Raw genomic sequence first — 21,775 nt, 5'->3', positions numbered from 1 at the left:
CGCTGTCCCAGAACTGAAAACTTTCCAGATCCAGAGCTGGATCCTTGGAAATAACTCCCCTCCCGCTCCATCCAGCTCTTTTACAGAGGGACTGGGAGTTAGTGGATTTTCTGCTGGGTGCAGCTGGGAGGCCTCCACCCCGGGAGGGGCACATGGAAGCCCCAGGACCCTCATTTTCTCACCATCCTCATTTAGCTTTTCACCGTCGTCTTTTAGTTTTGCTGCAGGGATCCCAAACATCCCACCAGCCCAGAGCCTTTACCCGAACCCCCTTCCTCAGCACCATCACCATAAAACCCCACGGCAGGTAGTAACTCCCTGTATTTGCCCCCTCCCAGGGCCTGCGTGCGGCGGACAACGACCCCACGGCCCCCCCCTACGATTCCCTGCTGGTCTTCGACTACGAGGGCAGCGGCTCCACCGCCGGCTCCGTCAGTTCCCTCAATTCCTCCAGCTCCGGGGACCAGGACTACGACTACCTTAACGACTGGGGGCCCAGGTTCAAGAAACTGGCGGACATGTACGGGGGAGGCGAGGAAGATTAAACTGACCTCACGTTATTTAAAAAAAAAAAAAAAAAAAAGAAGAAGAAGAAGAAAATAAAAAACAGTTTAGAAAAAAAAAAAAACAAACCCACAGATGACAACATTAACAAAAAGAGCCGATGCAGAAGCAAGAACTGTACAGATGTGGCAGCTTTTTTAATTAATATCCCCTGCTGACTGTATTGTTATTTTTAGTGGTGATATAGGAGGTTTCTTTTTTTTTTCCTTTTTTTTCCTTTCCAATTTTTTTTTTAGAATATTGAGCTGTCTCGCATGAACACTTGTCTCTGCTGCAGGTTTTTTTTTGTTGTTTTGGTTTGGTTTTTTAATGTCAGCTGGGATATTGCTCGTTTATCTGCTTTATGACTAAAGAGAGTGAAAGGCACTCTGTCTTAACTTGAATTTCTTAGAACAGAAGCACTGTTTTTAAAATATATATATATATATATTTGAAAGTGCCTTTTGGTGCATGTATCAGATTCCCTTCAATCTCAGGAGTGATGAAAACAAACACACAACCATCCTGGGCAGCACTCCCTGTGACCCTAAGCCAGTTCTAGCTGGGAAGGAGTTAACAAAAAGGAACTGTGGAGATTGTTTCTTTTTTGCCTTTTTTTTTTTTTTTTTTTTTTTTTTTTAAGGGGGTGACTCATTCTGGGGTGGAAGAGGATGAGGGGGTCGGGGCGGGGGGAAGATGTTTTGAGTCGAAATCTTAACAGCCATCTTTAAGCCTCAGCAGGTGGTGAACTAGTCATCATGTTGTATATAATTCAGTGTTACCTGATGCAAAATACCGACTAGGGGCTCTGCTGTCACCTGGTCACACTCGATGTAGCTGCATAGAACTATAGCATTGATAAAGCCTTTGGTTATTGCAACAGAAATCTCCGACAGCCCTTGCCTAAACCCTACGAAGTAAATTGTGAAATGACCAAAGGCCCATTTGTTTGTTTTCATGCTATCGGCGTGTTTTGGCTCCCACGACCTCTTGAGCGATGTAAATACCAGCTGGGTTAGGTGGCGGTGGTGTCCCGCGTCTCCGAGGACGCCCGCTAGCACGAAAGCCGATGGATGCTGTTTTCCTCGCGTAAGGCAGGCGTTCGTGTAGCGGCTCCGCTCGAGGCCGGGGCAGCGCTAAGGGCGGGAAGAGTTTATCAGCACTTTTGCCATCCGTAAGTACAAAGTTAGTTTAGTACAACATTAATGCCTTGGAGCATTAGTAGCCAAAGCTCAACAACATCATGTAACTCAGCTAATGTGTGTCCTTTCTCTTTGATGGGTAGGCGCTGCTATCTGTAGTAAATGTGTTTTTTTTGGAGAAGAAGTGCAACGAGGGCCTATTAAGTATCTTGTGGTTAATATGCTCCAGCATTGCCAAGTCAGCAAGAGGTTTTGCAGCATCCAGGCGTAACTCAACATCAGTATTATAAATGGTAGCATACTACCTAGTTTATATGTAGGGTCAGTTTAACCAATAACAAATAGTTACTAGCTTTTTTTATTACATTTTTCCTTTACTGATTTGGACTAGTGGGTTTATGTCTAATGTTTGTAAAATGATTTAGACTGCATGGATGTGTAATATAAACCACATTTAATGGATTATGAGCCACTTAATTAATGTGCTATGAAATCTTGGATTACCTGTGTTTTATATTCTGCAGACGATTTTGCAGTGGGTTCGCTAAAACTTGTAAAAGTGCTTAGATATATTTTCATTTAAATCCAAGAATGTGCACAGTATTGGAAGGTGATTATCCAGGGGATAATCGTGCTTTTTTTGATATCTCTATTAATTCTCAAGTTGAATGCTAAGAGTTAAGGGGGGGGGTGGGGGGAGCGAGCGCGTGCACGCGAGAGAGCGGGAGAATGAGAGGACGAGAGCTTGCGGTGATGAGTGGGCATCGTTTCAGAGGGTATACTAGGCTGCAAGATCGTCTCTATAGATTTTTGAAATGCTCCTAGTGCATTTTATATTTCATTGTATCGTATTTTCTATAAAATGCAATTTCTGTAAATTAACGAGCATTTGAAATGTGTCTTGTATGAAGTGGAATGTGGTAAAAGTCTGCCCGAGGGGACGCCAACGTTACCAATATGTTATTAACTACGAAGGATGCGATCTTTCTTTTTTGTCTTGGTCGGTCGGTCGGTCGATGGGTCAGTTTGTCCTTTCACGGCTCGGAAGAGCGATCACACCCGCTCCCTCAAGTTTCTTGAGGAAACCAGGAGGCGATGGCTCGGACCTCGGGAGAGGGACGGCTCCGATGGCAGCAGCGAGGCGAGGACATCGTGCCACGGGCACGGGCCGGCGGCACGGGCCTCGGCCAGGATGAGGCGCGGTGCCTGGCAAACTGCCGGCACCTGACGCCTTTCCAAATTCCCGTTCCGTACTCGGGAACTCGGTCGTCTCGTGTCACCGCTGTGAAAGTCTTAGTTTGCTTCTGCCACGTAGCGTCCAGCTCCTCCCGGTCGCCCTCGGCAAACCTCGCAGCCCCTGTCCTCCAGCTGCCTGGCGCGGGTGGGCTGCGTTGCCCTGCAGCCTCGGCTCTTTGCCCACGGGGCTGGCTTGATTCTTCCCTTTCTCTGTCGGAAAAGCCACGGGCTGGAGTTTTTCACCATCTGGGCTTTGCACCTCCGCAGAAGCTGCCCGGTCACAGCAGAAGTAGCGAATAATAAAAAAGCACTTAGTGTTTCTCGCTGATGACTACCCGTCAGTGTTTCGTGTCTGTCACCGTAACTTCATCACCGACTCAGGAGAAGGACGTGGCTCGAGGGCCGGGGTGATGCCGGTGGTTCTCCCTCCGTTGGGTTGCTGCCGCTGCCTGCCGGCTCCACGCGGCTCCTGGGATGCTCATGCAGATCCCGCGATGCCGGCCGGCTGGGTCTCCGCCGTAAACCGTGCCGTGCAATCCGCCTGGCACCGCTTAGCCGAGAGCTGTAGCTAAATCCCTGCTCCAGAAGCGCTTGGTGCTTGCTGTCTGCTGCGGCTTTGGCTGGGGTGATGGATTTCAGGTAGGGAAGGGGATGGCAGCGGCGTGGGATGGCTGCTGCGGGACCAGGGCCGGAGGCTGTAGGGACCGGTCGGCAGCGTGCATCGCCCCGCTGTCACCCGGGGGGGACGTGCCGCGCGGTGAAAGGAGCTGCTTGGCCGCAAAGGAGATGCTGTCAGACTTCGGCTTGTCTAAACATTTCAGGTTTTTCAGAACGTTTATGCAACCTAAGTCAAACAAAACTGTTTGAGTGCTTAAAAATAAACCAACCTGTTTCCGTTCGGCAGCAGATATTTTTTCTGCGGCATTTGCAATCCAGCCATTCCAACCCCGCATGACTATAAATCAAACCAACTAGTTTATTGTGCTTTGACCCAGTTCTGTGCAGTCTCCCTCTGCAGGACCTCCTCCTCTTCTTCCTCCTCCTCCTCTCCCTTCTCCTCCTCCTCCTCCTCCTCCCTGCATCATCCACTACTGAACTTTACAGCCCCACAAGTAGGAGCAGCGTCAGGCCCCTTTCCTCGCAGTGGGACCAGCGGAAGGTAAGCAAGGAGCACATCGAGCAATGGAAATAGATTGCTTTTTGCAAACCTTTTTGCTTGTTAGTATTGCTTACGGTTTGTAACCCAGCTAAGAAACCTTACATTAATCCAAGGGGTCCCATTGAAAAGGCGACCGTGCCATTGCTCTGTCCCCCCGCTCTGATCCCTGTGGATGCGACGTGGCGTTGCCGTTCCCGGCTGGAGGTGACGGCACCTTACAAGGAGCCGGCGGTGGAGGGAAACGGCAACTTTGGCTGAAAGTACGGTCGCCGTTTTTTTCTTACAGGCCACAGAAGAGGTTAATGCATTGAGACCAGAATCCTTGTTCTCTAACTAAACTAAAGCATTAAACTTTAATTAAAGTAGCGCCCACACATTCAAGTCCCCGCTCTTGGCGGTGGGGAAGGACCTGCTGTCGGGCGGGTGGAAGGGACCCCGTCCCCAAAATACCGCTGTCGCACCCCATAGCGCTGCCAGGGGACACCACCGCAGCTCTCCGCGCCGTCTAAGGGACGGGGACGGGGAGCTCCCGCGGCGTCGGGGCACGCCGGACCCCTCCTGTGGCCCCCCTACCTCCTAGGCATGAAGATTGCACGTCCCCGAGGCAGGGACCGTGCAGGTCCGACGTCAGGGTCGTACCCGCAGCCGCCTCTGGCAGAACGCGGCCAGCGGCCTCGGAGCAGCCCCCGAGCAGTCTATTTATTATGGAGCCTTGTAAATAGGGAGAAGCATCGCTTGCGGAAATGCTTTGCGAGGCAACGAGGAGATTCAGCAGGTAATTAATTAAGGACAGTAAATAGGCAAGTCTGTTCTAGGTGTCCTACGTGCTAGTCATAGTTTCGCTTCTGGTTTTGCGTTTTCCATATTATTTTTTTTTTCCTTTTTTGTTGGACCAGGCGATGCCGTTGGCGGTCGTAAGGTGGTGATGGGGAGTTCGCTCCCCTGCGGCTGAGCCACTTTGGGCCTCTTTGAAGGGGTTTTTAGGGATAGTCGGGTCCGAATCCAGCCTCCAGGAGTAAGTGGGACTTAGGAGATGGCTGTATCACCTGCAACTGCTTCGCATAGGGTAGACGTTCGCGCATTGGAGAATGGTAATGGTCAGTGCAGGGTCTGTACAACACAATATGCCAAGATTGCAACTTTGTTTAGTCTCAAAAAAACATATTAAAGGTAAAATACGGGACTTTTATTTGTGATGTCTTTTAGAGCTCTTCATTGTAAGTGTGAAAAAAAAAATGTTGGGGGGGGGGGAATGCTGTATAACGATGAATGCGTATGTTTAAAACAGCAGCTAGACAACATAGGTGTCTCCCACGCAAAGTTAACTCAGTTTCATGGGGAAAATAAAAGTTCTTTCCAGTACACACCAACCCCATATACAATTGCTCACACAATGTGTACATAATGTAGTTAGTGCTTGAAGCTACAGATCAAATAGGGGAAAAAACAACAACATATAGGTGTATAATTGGAGCACTTTCTCTTTCTTTTTTTTTTAATTTTAATTATGATTTTGCATGTTTCCTTTTATGATGGAGAAGCTGTGTAGCAGCCCGCATGACTGTGGTTGTTCTCAAGGAAGACTTCTGCTGTTCTGCTGTATTCACGCTGAAGCGCAAAAGCAGTTTGCGTCCGTTAACCCAGTTCAAAAACCTTTTTTTGTAACCGTCAACAGCACAAATATTTTGTATTGTTGTTTGTACCATTTTTGTACCAAAAACAAAAGAGGAAAAAAAAAAAAAGGGAAGAAAGTAAATGTTTTCAGTGTGTTTTTAGTGCCACTGCAATCTTGGTTTCCAAACTGAGTGACAGCTTTGCTGATTTATTGTGTATCAAAGCTGAACTGGCGCACTGACGCCTGGCTCCAGTGTAATAAAAATAAAGTCCCCCTTTTGAATAGTCTCACTTGCTTTTTTTTTTATTATTTTTATTCTTTCATTTCATCGTCCTTCCCCACGTGTGCACCCCAGCTCATTTGCTAATGGCACTTAACGCTTGCAGGGAGCCGGTGAACGGGTGCCTGGTTGCAGGTGTGGGTCCACGTACGCAGGCGTCGGTGGGTTTTTCGGAGATCCCCGCTGCTTCTCTGCTTGCGTGGTGGTGGGAAATTTGCATTCATTAAAGCAAGAAGCGTGGCTCGCCCCCAGCCCACGTAGTAGTTTCGAGCAGCAAGGAGGCCATCGCGCAGGTTCCTCCTTCCACGGACCTGTTCGTGCTGCACTAAACTGTCGGTGCGAATCAGTCGGGTGGCGATTTCGCTCCTGCGACACAAGGTCTTTGTGCTTTAGCACAACTGAGGTACCTGCCGGCGTCTTTACTTGCTAGCAGGGTCTGAGCGGATAGTTGGGTTTCCATCACCCTCACCCCAACAGCAACGCACACGTGCAATGAGTTAGCGAGAGGCCTCAGCAGGTCCCGCAGGCTCCCGGGGCTGAGCAAGGACCGGGAAGGACACGAGGTTCCAGCAAGCCGTGGAGCTATTCCAGCCGAGCATGCGGAAAGCAGCGCTGTCTCATTTTTAATAAACATTAAGATGAATGCAAATCCCGTACATGGCAATTTACTTCCCCCCGGAGTCAGCTAAGAATATTTTATTGCTAGTTTTGCTAATTCTCAAGCTGTTCTGTTTCTTAGAATTATCTTTAACTACTGAATAATGCAAGGCTGTTGCATCACAAATATTAGTTTCTGCTATCTGTGGAAGTCTGGGCTCTCATCATCGTGTCATTAGGCTCTTATCTGCCTGCAGAAAGTCTTGTTCCTCAAATGATTCAGCTGCGTGCTTAAGTTTGACCATGCGAATAGTTTTACTAAGCTGATGGAAACAGCCACCCTCCCCTAAATCCATGGACTTTTGTACCAAAATTTAAAATAATAATTATTATTACAGTCATTATTATTATAGGCTCTTGGCTTGGGGTTTTTTTTCTCCCAAGTCAAAGGCAGATGTCAGAACTTGAAATAGAATTTGGTTCAGATCAAACTGAAGCACACCGGGATTAATGATTTTTTTTTTTTTCAAAAAGCAAAATAACTGAACTTTTCTTTGTTCTCCAGACTAAAACCTTTGCATTACCAAGACCTTTTTTCCTCCACATCTTTTTAAATAGAGAGCAGTTTTTTTAACCAATACCTGGGTTAATAGACACATTAAGCGGTTTTAGGTAACAAAAAAAAAGACCAACCAAAACTATATGCAATACTACACTACTGTTAAAATAGGCTCTGGGTGTGGGTGGAGGAAGCATTGGGAAGATTAAATGCTTTTATTAACCGCTGGCCAAGCTGTCTCCTTGTCTCAAAAAACTAAAAAAAAAAAAAAAAAAAAAATCCAAAGCCTTTTTTTTTTTTTTTTTTTTTCCAAAATTCATTCCATGTATAAAGAAAAATTTGCTCAGCTGTAACTAAAGACCCCGTGAGGTCCTGTGTGTGAGCAGGAGCGTGCTTCAGCTGAGCACCTTTACCTTCACGGTCCCTTGGCGTGCGCATCTCTTCTGCCCAGCAGTAGTGTGTCCTGGTGCTAACAAGGAGCCCTGAGACTGAGCTTTGGCTTCTTTGGCTGTATTTAATAGCAGTAGCATGTAAATTTGTTGCAAAGAAGACCCCGTATTGTGCAGCAATCCCTCTCCCTTTTCCAAGCAGGGTCGAAAGTGCTGCAAAGGACCAAGATGCGTGGGGGGTCAGACAGGGGACACTGGGACACACGGACACCGGCGGGAACCACGTGCCCAGCTCAATAAATAGCTCTTTTGACTAGTTACCTTGAAAATACCCCCAGCACGTCTCCGTCCAGCCACAGCGATGGCAGCACCACGCCACGAGCACTCCTTAGCCAGAGCAGCAGCATCCCTCTTGATCCCGGTGTAAACTGAAAGGCACTAAGGGCAAGCAAGGGTACCCAAAGGGGACGACGGGCTTTGCCAGTACCCTCATGGGCACTTCTCTCTGCTCAGATGGCAGCGATCCTCGGGTTATTATTTAGATGTCCTCCTTTCCCACACAAGGCAGATCCTGCACAGAGGGACAGAGTTAACAAGACATTAACGATTTGTACGTTGGTGCAATGCAGAGAGAGGGGTCGGGCGCTGCCAGCCTGAACCCCGGAGCTGGGGATTCCTCACCCAGCAGCACGGCCGGAGTGAGCCGCAGGCACGCCAGGACCTTTGCAGCAACATCATTTCACAACAGCAAACGCTTTCTCCTGATAGAGCTGTGGGATTTTTTTTTTCCCCCCTCCCCTCTCACGATGGTTAATGTATAGCTTCTCCACACTCATCTCAGTGCCACGGCACAATCCATCTCCCTTGCTCATCGCCTCCCGCTCCCCACCTTCTTTTTTTAATGAGAATTTTTTTTTTTTTTTCTGCAATGCTTTTCTGCGAGCAGGGAGCCAGTGGTGGGGGGTGGCTGTGAGTAATGGCAGAGTCTCCCTGTGATGGGCATACAAGGACCAGGCTGCAATCTAGCACACCTCCAGCCCGGTGACAAGGGCCTTGTGCGATGGCCAGGGCTGAAAAATAAAAATTTCATGTAACCTCCTGGCTACTCCTGGGTTTTTTTTCTGAAAGGCCATGGCTTGCTGTCAGGTTTGCCCTCCACGCTGTTGCCAGCCATCCAGCCCCCTCTTGATGGAGATAAGAGGAGCGGGAAGAGGGATGCCTCAGTCGACACCTTTCATCCGCCTCCTCGGGAAGGTAGTTTTTAAGCCAGCCTAACCCAAATGACCCCAAACCTTTTCTGAAATGCCTGGAGGCTTTGGTGAGCCGCACTCAGTTGACAGGGTTGGAAGGGGAAACCTCGCTTCAAGTAATGCCGTGGGTTTTGTGTTAATTAGCGACCCGGTGGCTTTAGGAAGGGTCGTTTCCACCTGCAGCGAAAGGGAAACTCTCCCTCCCCGGCTAATTGGGGATTCGCACCCTGGGGCCGGGGTCTCGCTGTGTGCGGGGCCATGAACCCCAAACCACACACCGTCCCTGCCCTGGAGACAAGAGTAAAACCGGGTGGGGGGCTTTATACACATGGTTCATAGTGGGAAAGGCAAAAAAAAAAAGGATTAGTAAGACCTAATGAGATATTTTAGTGCCAGTGCAGGCTCATGCACCGGGTGCTGCCCGGCAGGCTCCGGCACCACTTGATGGACACCGGGGAGTGGGTGTCAGATCCGCCCCCAGGAGCTATTTTTCTCTGAAGGCGATAAATCAAATAACAGCAGGAACCATCAGCATGGGGAGAGCCCCGAAGCTGTCCTGGCAGGGGGAAAGGGGGGGCTGCCCAAGTCACTCCCGCAGCCCCCCGTCAGGCTGCTCCTGACTCCTGCCTCCTCCCGAAAAACCTCTCCTCCTCCTCCTCCTCCCGAACAACCTCTCCTCCTCTGGCTCAAGGGATGTGACTGCCTGCTGAAAGGCCTGGTCACCCAGCAGAACCTGTATCATCTCCTACAGGAATTTAATTTAAAGCAGCAGCTACCATTAGGGGCATTTTTAGTCGTTAAATCACTCTCTGTAGGAGGTTCCTGGCATGTTTTCCTTGGTGAGCAAGAGCTGATGCTGTGGAGTTCCCTGGTGCTGGGTGCTCGCTTGTCATTTGCACCTTTAAAAAAAAAAACCTACCTTTAGATCTGGTAATAAAAATATGGAAGAATCATCATCTAACGCTCAGCAGCTGTTAGACCCAGCCGGGCAGCCGGGCATGATGCTCAGGCTGGGAGGTGAGATGGGAAGGATGGAGAGCTGAGCTGGCCCTGTCCGGCCAGCATCATTTCAAAAAGTAGTTCAAACCTATCTTGGTTTAGAGAATTAGCACAGCCCCTCTGGTTTATGCTTAACCTGGCTCCATTTTAGCCTCCAAACACTTGCAAATGTTTGCAAATATAAATCAATGGGTTAATACTCACCCTAAAGTAGCAGTTTTCCTCTGAGAGATTAAAGTCTCTCTCTATCTGTGCTGGAAGCTGCCAGAAGTGGCTTGTCAAAAATCCCTGGGAGGCTACAGAAGGAATAAGGCAGAATTGGGTCTTTGTCAATATTTCCATTCTTAATAAACCAGATTTATAATATCCGAGACCGCACGGAAGCTTTATCACTGAGCATGTAATGGCCACGCCATTAACCTCTGCTATCTATAGCTAAACTCATTACTTTATGAAGTACTTTGAGTTACCTTGGAGTACAAAAGGTGACATAACTAATCCTGGTCTGTGAAAACCATATTGATTGGAACGTAACCGCCAGGTAATGCGAGAGCATTTATAGTCCTCTGCAAAAATGCACTTTGAGCACTCGTTGCTCCGCACACGATACCCAGCCCTTTGCATCAGGGGTTTAACAACCTGTCACCAGCCTTTGAGGCACAGGCAAGGCAGGGCTGAGGTGTCTTGCCATATCTGACACAGCTTTCCCCAGGCGGAGGTATGGATGGGGTGGGATAAAAACCAGTGCCAGACACCGCTGATGATGTCTCGTGCCAGTGAGATGGTGATGTTGGTGCTGTGCAGGTGCTTTGGGTTTGGTCAAAAAGACAATTGTTTTGTCTTTTTGTTGTTGTTTAAAGCTATCAGATTGTTTAAAGCTATCAGATAAGTAAGTTTTACATCTTGCAGATACCTTGGTTTGCAGCCCGAGCTTTCCAGAACGTGCACTGTCTTGCAAATGCCTACGATGAAGTTGCTAAGGCAGTCAGTCATCCAATTACTACAGCTGGGGTATCAGTAAGTGCAAATTAGATATATAGGTGTATACATTTATGTGAAAACTCACTGGCTTGTGCCTTCTAGCTGTTCCCCAACTGAGGTCCCTGGCACCCAGCACGCGGGCTGCCGGACATTTATCATCATGAATCTCCTTTCACATTGCACCTCGAAAAGGAGCAAGTACCTTGCTTTAATATAGCGCTATTGATCCTGAGAACTTAAAACAATAACCATCAGATAATCAGAATTCACTTCTTTCCAGAAACTGCAACTGAGTTGCTCTTAACCATTTTATAGGGACAGAAAGAAATTCAGCACCTTGTGAAAAGGGCACACAAGGCCCTGGAGAGAAGACGACACAGGAATCCAGCCCCGCAAACGGCCCCAAATCCCAGACCTTGGGCAAAAAGCAAAGTATGTCAAGAAGGCGGTACATCGCATTACTATAGTACCATATAAAATATTTACTTTTGAGTACATTACTGAAGTGGTTTCTTTTGACATTACATTTGTGCCCTTGTAAAAGACACGCAGCCGAGAGCAAATATCCATCCCAGAACAACCAAACATCGCTGCAGAGCCACGGGCACGTTGGCTCGAGGGACCCAGGACAAGGCTGACATGAAATCTGCATTACCTCCTGCTCCCGAGGAGGGGCCGACCCAGGGCTGCCAGTGCAAGATGCCACCACGACCATGTGCCGTGCATCGCCACAGCCAGCGAGCCCGGGCTGAGACACACTCTTAAGTAGATCAGAGCAGGAAAACATGCTTGTACAGGAGACTTCTGCTATTTAAGTGCCTCTGATCAAAAGCGTTTTATCATCTTCCCTGCCTTAACTCAAGGAACTGTGCAAATAGAAGGCAAGGCTTTACTGCAGGTATTCAGCTCTCTGCAAGCAGGCAGTGCCTTGCTTCCAAACCTTATAATAAATAGAAGAGGAACAACCTTTTCCTTGCTCAAAACAGTTTGCTAAGTACTTCACTGAGCATCTTGATTTTCCATTTGTCCTGCTTTGGTTAACTGCTTGTCTCTCCCGTTTGTTCTCACACTCCTGCAGCTGCAGAAGGACCTCAGTGGCACCAAGGCAATTGCACGTGCAACAGGAGGGGGGACCCACTCAATTTGCCATTTTGCAAAGAAAGCACCATTTCAGCACAGCAACCTCTTCACAAGTTAAAAAAAAAAAAAAAAAAAAAAACCAACCCAAAACAAACAACCCAAAACAGCCCTGTTGTAGTTTAACCCCAGCCAGCAACTAAGCCCCACACAGCCGCTCGCTCACTCCCCCTGCTTGGGATGGGGGAGAGAATCGGAAGGGTAAAAGTGAGAAAACTCGTGGGTTGAGATAAAGACAGTTTAATGGGTAAAACAAAAGCCACACACGCAAGCAAAGCAAACCAAGGAATCCATTCCCCACTTCCCATGGGCAGGCAGGTGTTCAGCCATCTCCAGGAAAGCAGGGCTCCATCACACCTAACGGTTACGTGGGAAGACAAACGCCATCACTCCAAACATTCCCCCCTTCCTTCTTCTTCCCCCAGCTTTCTATGCTGAGCATGGCGTCATATGGTCTGGAATATCCCTTGGGTCAGTTGGGGTCAGCTGTCCCGGCTGTGTCCCCACCCAACATCCCTGTATTATCAACACTGTTTTCAGCACAAATGCAAAACATAGCCCCATCCCAGATACTATGAAGAAAATTAACTTTATACCAGCCAAAAACAGCAGAAGCCCCCCAAAAAACCAAAACAAACAAAAAAGCCTTTTCAACCAGACTTGGCAAAAACCTAAAAAAGTGAGACTTCAGATAAACTGGAAATGATGTTTAGTCACTGGGGAGCCCCTGGCCATTCCACCCCTCTGCAGATGGAAGCTCAGTCCCTATTGTCCGGGCTCCCTCCTTCTCAGGGAGGATGTGGTAAACCTACAGACGTCAGCCCAGGCAGAAGAGGGTTGTGGTTTTTTTAAGAGAAACTCTCCAGTTCTTTGCCTAGGAACAACACAGATGAACAGCCAAAGGGCCAAGGCCAGACTCAACCTACCTTCTGCAGGGGTGTATCGGGGCAGGATCCTCAAGGATCACTTTTCTCCAAGCACCCTAATAAGCACGGTGAACAATGCTGAGGCTCCTTTGTGGACTGAGCACAGAGCAGAGGGCAATACTGGGTCATCTCCAGAAAGGAGATATGTCTTTCTTTTTAGCAGGGTTTCTTAAGAAAAAACAGCCTTGTTCTGCCTGCATCCCTTTCCCCTGCTTCCCTTCTGCCCCACACAGACCATTGAACTTGTTGATGAGGAGCAGCCAAATTGGACAGAGCTAGAAAGATGATTAAGTCCCTGCACCTTTTGTGAAAAATAAGGGGCCAAAGGAAAGCTTTGTCAGCTCAGACGCTTCATTCAAGAAGCAGATAAAAAGGAATTTATACAGGGAAAAAAAAAAAAAAAAAAAAGTCTCCATGGCAAAGAGACCTTAAACCTGCCCCGAACAGAGGACTTGCAGCCAGCTACAAGGAACCACGAGGAACCCAACGTCTCTTTGCATCGGCACTTGTGCAGCAACTTGTTTCTTTCTTACAAGTTTACCGTTCAGCATCCCACTGGGCGCTCAGAGCGCCAAGTCACTGCCGGAGAAATAATCCCCGTTTTCCCTACGAGCGAGACGCGGGGACGTGGGGTGTCTGGAAGAGCGGCGTGTCGGATCCCCGGGGCAAAGGGCTCAGCGGGACGGGGAGCAGGGCAGGACCCAGCAGGGTCGGTCATGGCCAGGCGGCTGCTGCTCTCCCAGCTGCGAGACGTCTGCGAGGCCACGGCCCCGGCTATTTCAAATGCCTGAAAATCATCCCATGGGCTCCAACCTAGTTATTTATAGGGGCTTATTCTTGAAAGTCTCAGTGGGGATTGGAGCCCTGCTATGCTAAATCCCATACAAACGCATATTAACAGATCCCAGACAGGGCTTGCTTCTCAAGTTGTGATTTAAAGTCCGCACAGAGACGGCAAGTCAGAAGCAGTCCTTTGCCGGGAGTGTGCTGCAGACCTCGAAATATTCATTGCCATCTGTGTCTTTTTTTGTCGTGGGTTTATATAGCTCTTTTCAGAGTGAGTTCTGGCCTAGGCAGGCTGATGCCAAGGCACCCGAGGAACACACTCGGTGGCCGATAATGTAATCTCGCTGCCCAAGAAATGCAGTTTCTTGGTGAAGACAAAGCAGCCAGCACAGGCTGGGTAATCCTGCACAGGCAGCACACGGCTGCCCGCTCCCAGGATGGCCTAATGCTGCTACTTGCAGACAGAAGGTCTTTCGGACTGATTGCATTATAATTTAATCCATCCTTCAGCAATTTTAGCTCTCAAGATTGTTGTTATTTTACACCTCAGCAGAAGTTCATGAGGAACAAAATGAGGTTGCAATCCTCTAGGGGAAGCTGGCAAGAGTCACAAATCCATCTTTGTGGAAACAGATTTAAGCTTAGGTTCAAATAATTAGTTCTTTACCCAGGCCTTAAGCGAAGGAGACAGTGAGTTCATCTGCAGAGGCTGCAGAATAACTTCCTGGAAAGCTGCGTTACGCTCACATCTCTTTTGCACACTCATTTATAAAGCGGAGGTTCGGAGCGGGGCTGGACTCGGCTCCTGGGCAGGAGCCACAGCACGGTGCGGGCAGGACGACCCAGCGCTCCTGCCTGCATTGCCAGGAGAAGCTTTTGCACGGGGACTGGAGAGACCTCCTGGCTCTACATTGAAGCTCATTTGGATAAAAAGCTTTTTTTCCTCACCTTCTGCCTTCTCTCTGCAGCCTCGTGCTGCCGTAGCGCGGGGGGGTGCCTGGTGCCATCGGCTCATCGGAAAAAAGTCCAGCAGGATGGGAAGAGGGAGGCTGCATGCACAGGGAGCTGGGGAGGTCCGACTGCTTTCCCGGCAGCAGATCTCTACCTGTGGAAACTCAGTGATGAATTGACAACGTCTTTGGCACCTCTAATCAGAGACACAGCTAAGACACTTCTTGTCGGTGCAAACAGCATGAAAGCCTTAGGAGATGGAAAGTGGAGTGATCCCTGTCCTCCCAGGAGTTGTTCCCTGCTCCCCCCGGTGTCTGGATAACCTCTTTGTGGAGGAGTCCGCAATGCAGAGTTGCTGTGGGCCAGTGAAATTTGGGGCTTTAACTGGGCTTTAGCTTATTGCCACAGCATCCTCGTTCCAGACGTAGCCAAAGCAAAGGCAGGGCTGAAGGATCCTCCCTGCATCAGCCTTAGTAATGGGTATGTGCTCAGAAAACATCATTTTTCATCATTGTTCTCCACCACAACAGTGACCGAAGCGCTTCGGGGCAGGAGAGTGCAGTGAAATGGTACCAGGGAAGGAAAAGATGAAGGAAACCATCTCCTGAAGGCACACAAAAGGGAGGAAATCAGCCCGAAGAACAGAAAGTTAGCTACATAAATTTCTCAAGCTCATGAGGCAGGATAAAGCTCAAACCTCCCCTAGGCAAAGAGTAAAAGGATAAAAACAGTCCCATTACACTGAGCCACTTAAAGCCATTTGAAAGATAACGGCGGTTCCTACCCATCAGGCGGCTGCCGCACGGGTGGGAATTCCCCTTTGCATTTACTGAACCTTATTCCAGGAGCACGTGCTGCAGGATTGCAGCTCGTGGGGCTTTTACCCCTGACCGTACACATATTTTTCCCTCTGCCCAAGAGTCTCCCTCGGCTTCACGGGCAGTTCCTGTGCAAGAGGAAGAGCTGGACCTGCGCGAAACTCCTGCCGTGCTGCACACACCTCGGAGAGCCCCTCGTGTTGGCTCGACTTTAAGACCAGCTGGGGGGGGGTTGACCCTGGCTCGATGCCAGGCACCCACCAAAGCCGTTCTATCACTCCCCCTCCTCAGCTGGACAGGGGAGAGGAAATATAACAAAGAGCTTGTGGGTCGAGATAAGGACAGGAGAGATCACTCACCAATTACCGTCACGGGCAAAACAGACTCGGCTTGGGGAAGATTAACTCAATTTATTACAAATCAACCAGAGTAGGGTAATGAGAAATAAAACCAAATCTCAGAACACTTTCCCTCCGCCCCTCCTTCCTTCCCGGGCACAACTTCACTCCCGGATTCTCTACCAACCCCCCCCAGCAGCACAGGGGAACGGGGAATGGGGTTTATGGTCAGTTCATCACACGTTATTTCTGCTGCTTCATCTTCCTGAGGGGCAGGACTCATCACACTCTTCCTCTGCTCCAGCGTGGGGTCCCTCCCACGGGAGACAGTCCTCCACGAACTTCACCAACGTGGGTCCTTCCCACGGGCTGCAGTTCTTCACGAACTGCTCCAGCACGGGTCCCTTCCATGGGCTGCAGTCCTTCAGGCACAGACTGCTCCAGCGTGGGTCCCCCACAGGGTCACAAGTCCTGCCAGAAAACCTGCTCCGTGGGCTCCTCTCTCCACAGATCCTCAGGTCCTGCCAGGAGCCTGCTCCAGCGCGGGGTTCCCACGGGGTCACAGCCTCCTTCGGGAACCCACCTGCTCCGGCATGGGGTCCTCCCCGGGCTGCAGGTGGAGATCTGCTCCACCGTGGACCCCCATGGGCTGCAGAGGGACAGCCTGCCTCACCATGGTCTTCCCCACGGGCTGCAGGGGAATCTCTGCTCCAGCACCTGTAGCATCTCCTCCCCCTCCTTCTGCACTGACCTGGGGGTCTCAGGGTTGTTTCTCTTACATGTTCTCACTCTCTCTCCAGCTGCCGTTTCTGTCTGTCCCGTAACTTTTGTTCCTTCTTAAAAATGTTATCACAGAGGCGTTACCACTGTCGCTGATGGGCTCGGCCTTGGCCGGCGGCGGGTCCGTCTTAGAGCCGGCTGGTATGGGCTGTCTCGAACACAGGGGAAGCTTCCAGCAGCTTCTTACAGAAGCCACCCCTGTCACCCCCCCTGCTACCAAAACCTTGCCACACAAAGCCAATACACCAGCCCTTTGGTCTCGAGCATCAAGCCCTGCATCATTGTGGAGGAGACACAGGCTGAATTTGTCTCTCCCCACCCCAAATCCCAGGGAAGACCCCAGCCCCCCATAACTGGGGAGCTGCTGACCCCCCTCCCGGGCATCACTGGGACAGGGGGTGTTAGCATCCACGGGGACACTGGCCAAGTGGACCGGGCCACCCGACAGCCTCCGATATCCCTTTTGCAGAGCTCTGCAGCCTTCCCGGCCCCCAGCTGAGCCCTTCACCCTCCATCAACACAGCAGAAAAATCATGAGAGTCCAGAAGTCCCTGCTGGCTTCCCACCTTTCCTCAAATCCAAGCGGGACATCTCCCACCTGCACCCGCCGTGCTGCTCCCCCCACGCTGCTCCCCCCACAGACCTCCTCTCGGAGGCTTTCCGAAAGGCTGGAACTTAAATCCTTCAACCCTCGCACAAGCTTTAATTTCTCCCTTGCGAACATAAAACCAACCACGCTCACCACGTGGGCTGCCGCGCTGGTCAGGGAGTCTGCGGTGAGACGCAGAGACCTGGCAAACTCAGCTCATGCATCGTCATCCCTCCTGCTCCCCATCCAATGGCCCAAACCCATCGGGAGGCATTAGGAAACCCCAAGCCTCCCCTCTTCCAGCCAGGAGGAAGGGGAGCAGCAGCCACGTGTTTCGGAGGCCGTGGGGACACCACGGGGACGTATTTCTCCCGCTGCCAAAGCTGCACTCGGGAGGAGTGATGGCTCTGTCAGCTTCCCTCTGCCTGCAACCGGCTGCGCTTTCTCTTATTTATTCCCTGCTTTGAGCTGCGGCATGTGGCTGCAGAAGCATTTGGAAGTTTGCGTAAAGGTTTTATTGCTTCATTTTTAACCTCTGCACAAATGTCTACATCATTAGCTTGGGGTTTTTTTTTTTCCCCCTGTATCACCCTCCCCTCTGCACTTTTCTCCTCCTGGCCATCTTTGTGTTCCTGCCACCTGTCAGTGGAGCGGGATGGGGAGCTGGCGGGGGGAGATTTATTACAGCCGAGGCTGTTTTGCTGAAGGAGGGAGTTAGTCCAGACTTTTTCAGTGCCACATGCAAAGATGTGAACGCACAAGGTCTGGTTCTCCACCACTCGATTCACTCCCATGTCTTGACCCCTCAACTGCAAACAAAGCCACCCTCTCCCACAGCCATTGCAGGCACACCAGTCCCCAAAACCTGCCTGCTGAGTGATACCTGGCACACACAGCCCCATTTCACCATGAAAGCACCAAAGTCTAGCCTGGAAAACCAAAGCTGGAGGCCAAGGACATGTGATTGTCCTCAACCCACCAGGACATGAGCTGGAGAGCAGATGTGATGGACCATAACTAAGTCCCGGAGCTAGCAAATTGACTCGTACAGTGCATTACCACTTAATTACGATCCCCTGCTTTGAATTCCCACCCCATGCCACTTGGCTAATGACCATGATAATCCCTACGGAGAGGTGAGCCTGCCCTGGAGCTGGACTGTCCCACCATCAAGGTGGCAACAGCAGCACGGGGGTCCTCACCCTGAGGAGGAGCTGTGGGAGATGCAGCCCTATCTTGGCAGCGAGGACCACTGCATTGCCTTCATGCATTTCGCATCTAACCCCATCACAGCAAAGCGTGCAATCACACCTAGTGCAACCAAGGGGTTAAGAAAACGCAGGTGCTGCAAAATTTATCATGGCCCGGCATTCCCATCTGATCTCTGTGCTTGCTCACAGGCGAGAAAGAAGCAGCACAGATTTTCCTTTCGAAGATGCTCTTCTGCAGCCCTGGGTACACACACTTGTTATTTCACCCTCATCCCAACCAGGCTTGGCCCCACTTTTCTGTAATGAAAGTGTCCCATGTCCTTGCCAGCAGGTCTAAGCCCACAGCTGGACACACAGCACGTAAGGACACGACAGCTCACCCAAACCTCAGCACAGAAAGGTCCCGTCCCCTCGCACGCCAGCACTGACTTGGCATTCCAATAAGCTCTTGAAACCTTGGACTTCAGAGGCCCGTTTGCTGCCATCGATGGCAAAACTCACCTCCCAGGAACAGCATGTTCAGTGTTTCAGATAATCTCAAACCATATTTTCAAGGTGGAGGGTGAGATATGCAGAGCAAAAGTCTTCCAAAATAAGAATCCTGCCTCTGCAAATATTAATGATTCAGGCATCATATCGGGGATTATCCACCGTCATGGCGTGTAGAGGGAAGATGGATTTCAAGATGATAATAGGAATGACACACGTAGCTTTTTCTCCCTTTCTGCTGACACACAATTTAGCAGTCACTGCAGAATTTTCTTCCCATTTAAAATTTCCATTTAATAGCCAAGAAGCTCATGTTAATTCAGATGATCTTTTCTGCAGCGCGGTAAGGAAGAGTGCTTCTTTTCCATAAGTTTTTTTTGAGTCTCAGTGGTTGTGTCTAATCAAAAAAAGCCTTCCTGTGGCTTTGCAAAGACCATGGAGTACATGTCCTTTACCACACTATCAAGTGCCACTTGACGCAAGGTTGGGCAGACTCAACGGTGTTTAAAAATGAGACTGTCCTAGAAGCTTCTCCTCCTAAGAGGTGTCCACAAAGCTTTCTCAATCCATTTGCAGGACTGAAGGGGATTTAAGTGAGTGTCCGCCCGCTTGCCATCCCGTACCTGCGGCAGGGACCCCGTGGAGATGGCATGGCCGGGATGCTGGGATGCAGGGCTGCGGGGCTGGAGCACCAAGGGGTGCCCCCAGCTCAGGGTGGATGTGACCCCCAGCCTCTGCTGCAAACTTCTCCCTTGGTAGATTGGGCGATGCAGTGTACATTTTAGATGCGCTTCTTGGTTTTATTCCAATTTTTCACGTTTGCCCTTACCCCTGACTGTGCCCCAACCCAAAGCCATGCAGACCATCGGACGTGGGCTAACCCTGGCCACGCAGCGGCTGGCCCTACCAAGGGGAGACGAGAGTAGCACTATGTCCTCCCAATAACCCACATCTCCCCCACGCACCGGTGAAAGCGCCGTCTTGGCAGCTCGTGCCAGCTGGGAAATTGCAGCTTGCTTTATTTATATATTTTTCCAATGAAGTGTAGCTTGCGGTAAGGCTAACCCACCGAGTTAACTTCCTCCTCAGTTAAACAAACAGCAAAATCATTACAAAATTATCTCCTGTGCATTGGAGTTGCATATATTCACTTATCCTATAGAGCAGAAACACGGGGCATTGCTTAATTAAAAAGATGTGGGTGTAGAGGCTCCAGGAGCATAGATTTAGCATGCAAATCTCTGGGCTGTAAGCATACAGCCAGGATACATACAGAGCATATTAATGTTTTGTGCGTCGAGCCCCGCTGTTTAAAAAGCAGTGGCTAGACCTAGTCTGAAGGAAAGAGCACTGGCGCTGATTAATCCTGGGCTCTCTGCTCTTGCTGAACTTTATTTATTTACCTAAAAGCATCGTGTGGACAGAGCTAAAGAAGCGAGGGCATCTTCACACCGACCTTGGTGAACACTAACCCCCATCAGAAACCTCCTCCCTCATTCCTCCCCCTGTCCCGAAATAACTATATAAACCCAGCGTTTTCAACTTCTTTTTTTGTACAACATAATTCAGGTTATTGCCAAGAACTGCAAATTGTTTACCAGCCTCGTGCAAACAAAGACTCCTGATCAGCCACAGAAGCACAGCCCTGGGGCTTTCCAGCAAGCCTGAATTCTTTAATTACTTAACAAAAGCTCAGTCTTACCTTTTTATTTTTCTTTCCTTCGGCTGTTACCTTGGAAAAACCACAATCCTGGATGCCTTCCATACCGCACGCTGCTAAAAACCTCGTTTAGCGATGATTTTGCCAAAGTACTTTCCCAGCTGAGGTGGAAGCGGGACCGAAGCCGTGCTGCAGCGGGGAGAGCTGCGTGGCACGAGTAAACCGACATCGGCATAAACTTGCCTGCTGGTAAAAGCTTCTCCCCAACACACGCGTGTGCTCGTGCACACAGGTGCCTGAGAACGAGCATCTCCTACAGCTGCAGACCCAGCCTGGCAGCTGCCCCGTGAGCTCCCCAGGGCATTTCTCTCTATTTTTATACCTTGATCTTTGCTCTTACCTGGTTTTGACCACCAGGACCCCGAAAAAGTGTTTCAGAGGAAAGCAGACAAGTGATTTTTCACCAGTGTAAGTGGAAAGAAGAGCGGGCACTGGGAATGCACGGGGCAGCTCTCGCAGGCAGGATAAGCAGTCCTGCAAAATCCAGCTCTCCTTCAACAGCGAAAGGAGTGAGAGAGGCATTTCCATCCTTCAGTTCCCACCTAACATCTACACTCCACTGCCACTGTAGTTAGGGAGAAGCGAGGCAGTTGGAAGGTAGAGTTTACTAAAATTTTTAAAGAAGATGGCTTGTTTTTTCCATTTCGGAAAAGCCTCTAGCCCCTTTCATTGAAAAAATAATCTGCATGTTTTTAAAAAATCATTTTTTAATAAAGAGGCAAAATTTGCATTGCATTAACTGAGTAGCAGTTCAAGGTGCAGAATAATTCACTGTCAATCTTGGGAAGGCATCTGTGGAGGGTAAATAAGCCTCGTACACAGCCGGTTCGGTGTAAGCTGTCATTGCAGCCAATGCATCAGTCAGGAGAAAAACATAACGTTGGCGGATCTCTGAATACATAAATAAAACATGCTTACCACTTGCCATCAGCAAAAAAATTTTAAAAAACATAAAAAGGCTGCCTTTCTATCTCCCCCCTTACCCCCCCTTATCTATACCACTTTGCTTTGTAGCATAAATTCTGTTTTCAACATCTCTGTTTTCAGACATCCAAATGGGCTCTAAGGAAAGGGCGGGGGGGGATGGAAAACAAACCCAAAAGTTTGGCAAAGCTGAGAAAATGCCAACTCAGCGCAGAGAGACTGCTCCAGCCTCATCCCGCCCCAGCCCTGCTAGCGATACCCAGGGTTTGGGAAAAGCAGGAGAGGCACGGCAGGCTGAGCCCTCGGCACGCTGCGAGGGTCACAGTTTTCCAGCCTGGATCCCGGATGGCCGGAAT

At 49.7% G+C, this 21,775-nt stretch overlaps 1 protein-coding gene and 1 long non-coding RNA gene across 2 annotated transcripts in view; one reads left to right on the top strand and one right to left on the bottom strand.

Annotated features, from left to right (window-relative positions):
• CDH4 (cadherin 4) overlaps positions 1–5,977 on the top strand; it is a 468,099-nt gene extending 462,122 nt beyond the window's left edge. Inside the window, exon 16 of the mRNA XM_069804048.1 lies at positions 339–5,977. Within this exon, the coding sequence (XP_069660149.1) occupies positions 339–545 (207 nt within the window). The 3' untranslated portion in view covers positions 546–5,977. The remainder of the gene's footprint in view (positions 1–338) is intronic.
• On the bottom strand, positions 5,245–10,581 carry LOC138689321 (uncharacterized). The gene is made up of 2 exons (XR_011328194.1): positions 9,974–10,581; positions 5,245–8,091 (listed from the first exon to the last, which is right to left on the bottom strand). It is a non-coding gene; the product is annotated as an uncharacterized lncRNA (long non-coding RNA).
• Between the last annotated feature and the right edge of the window lie 11,194 nt (positions 10,582–21,775).

This window comes from Haliaeetus albicilla, chromosome 2, assembly GCF_947461875.1.
Source record: "Haliaeetus albicilla chromosome 2, bHalAlb1.1, whole genome shotgun sequence".
In the NCBI taxonomy this organism is placed as follows: Eukaryota; Metazoa; Chordata; class Aves; order Accipitriformes; family Accipitridae; genus Haliaeetus; species Haliaeetus albicilla.
Note: the sequence above shows the minus strand (reverse complement) of the source record. Positions and strands in the feature narration are given on the sequence as shown.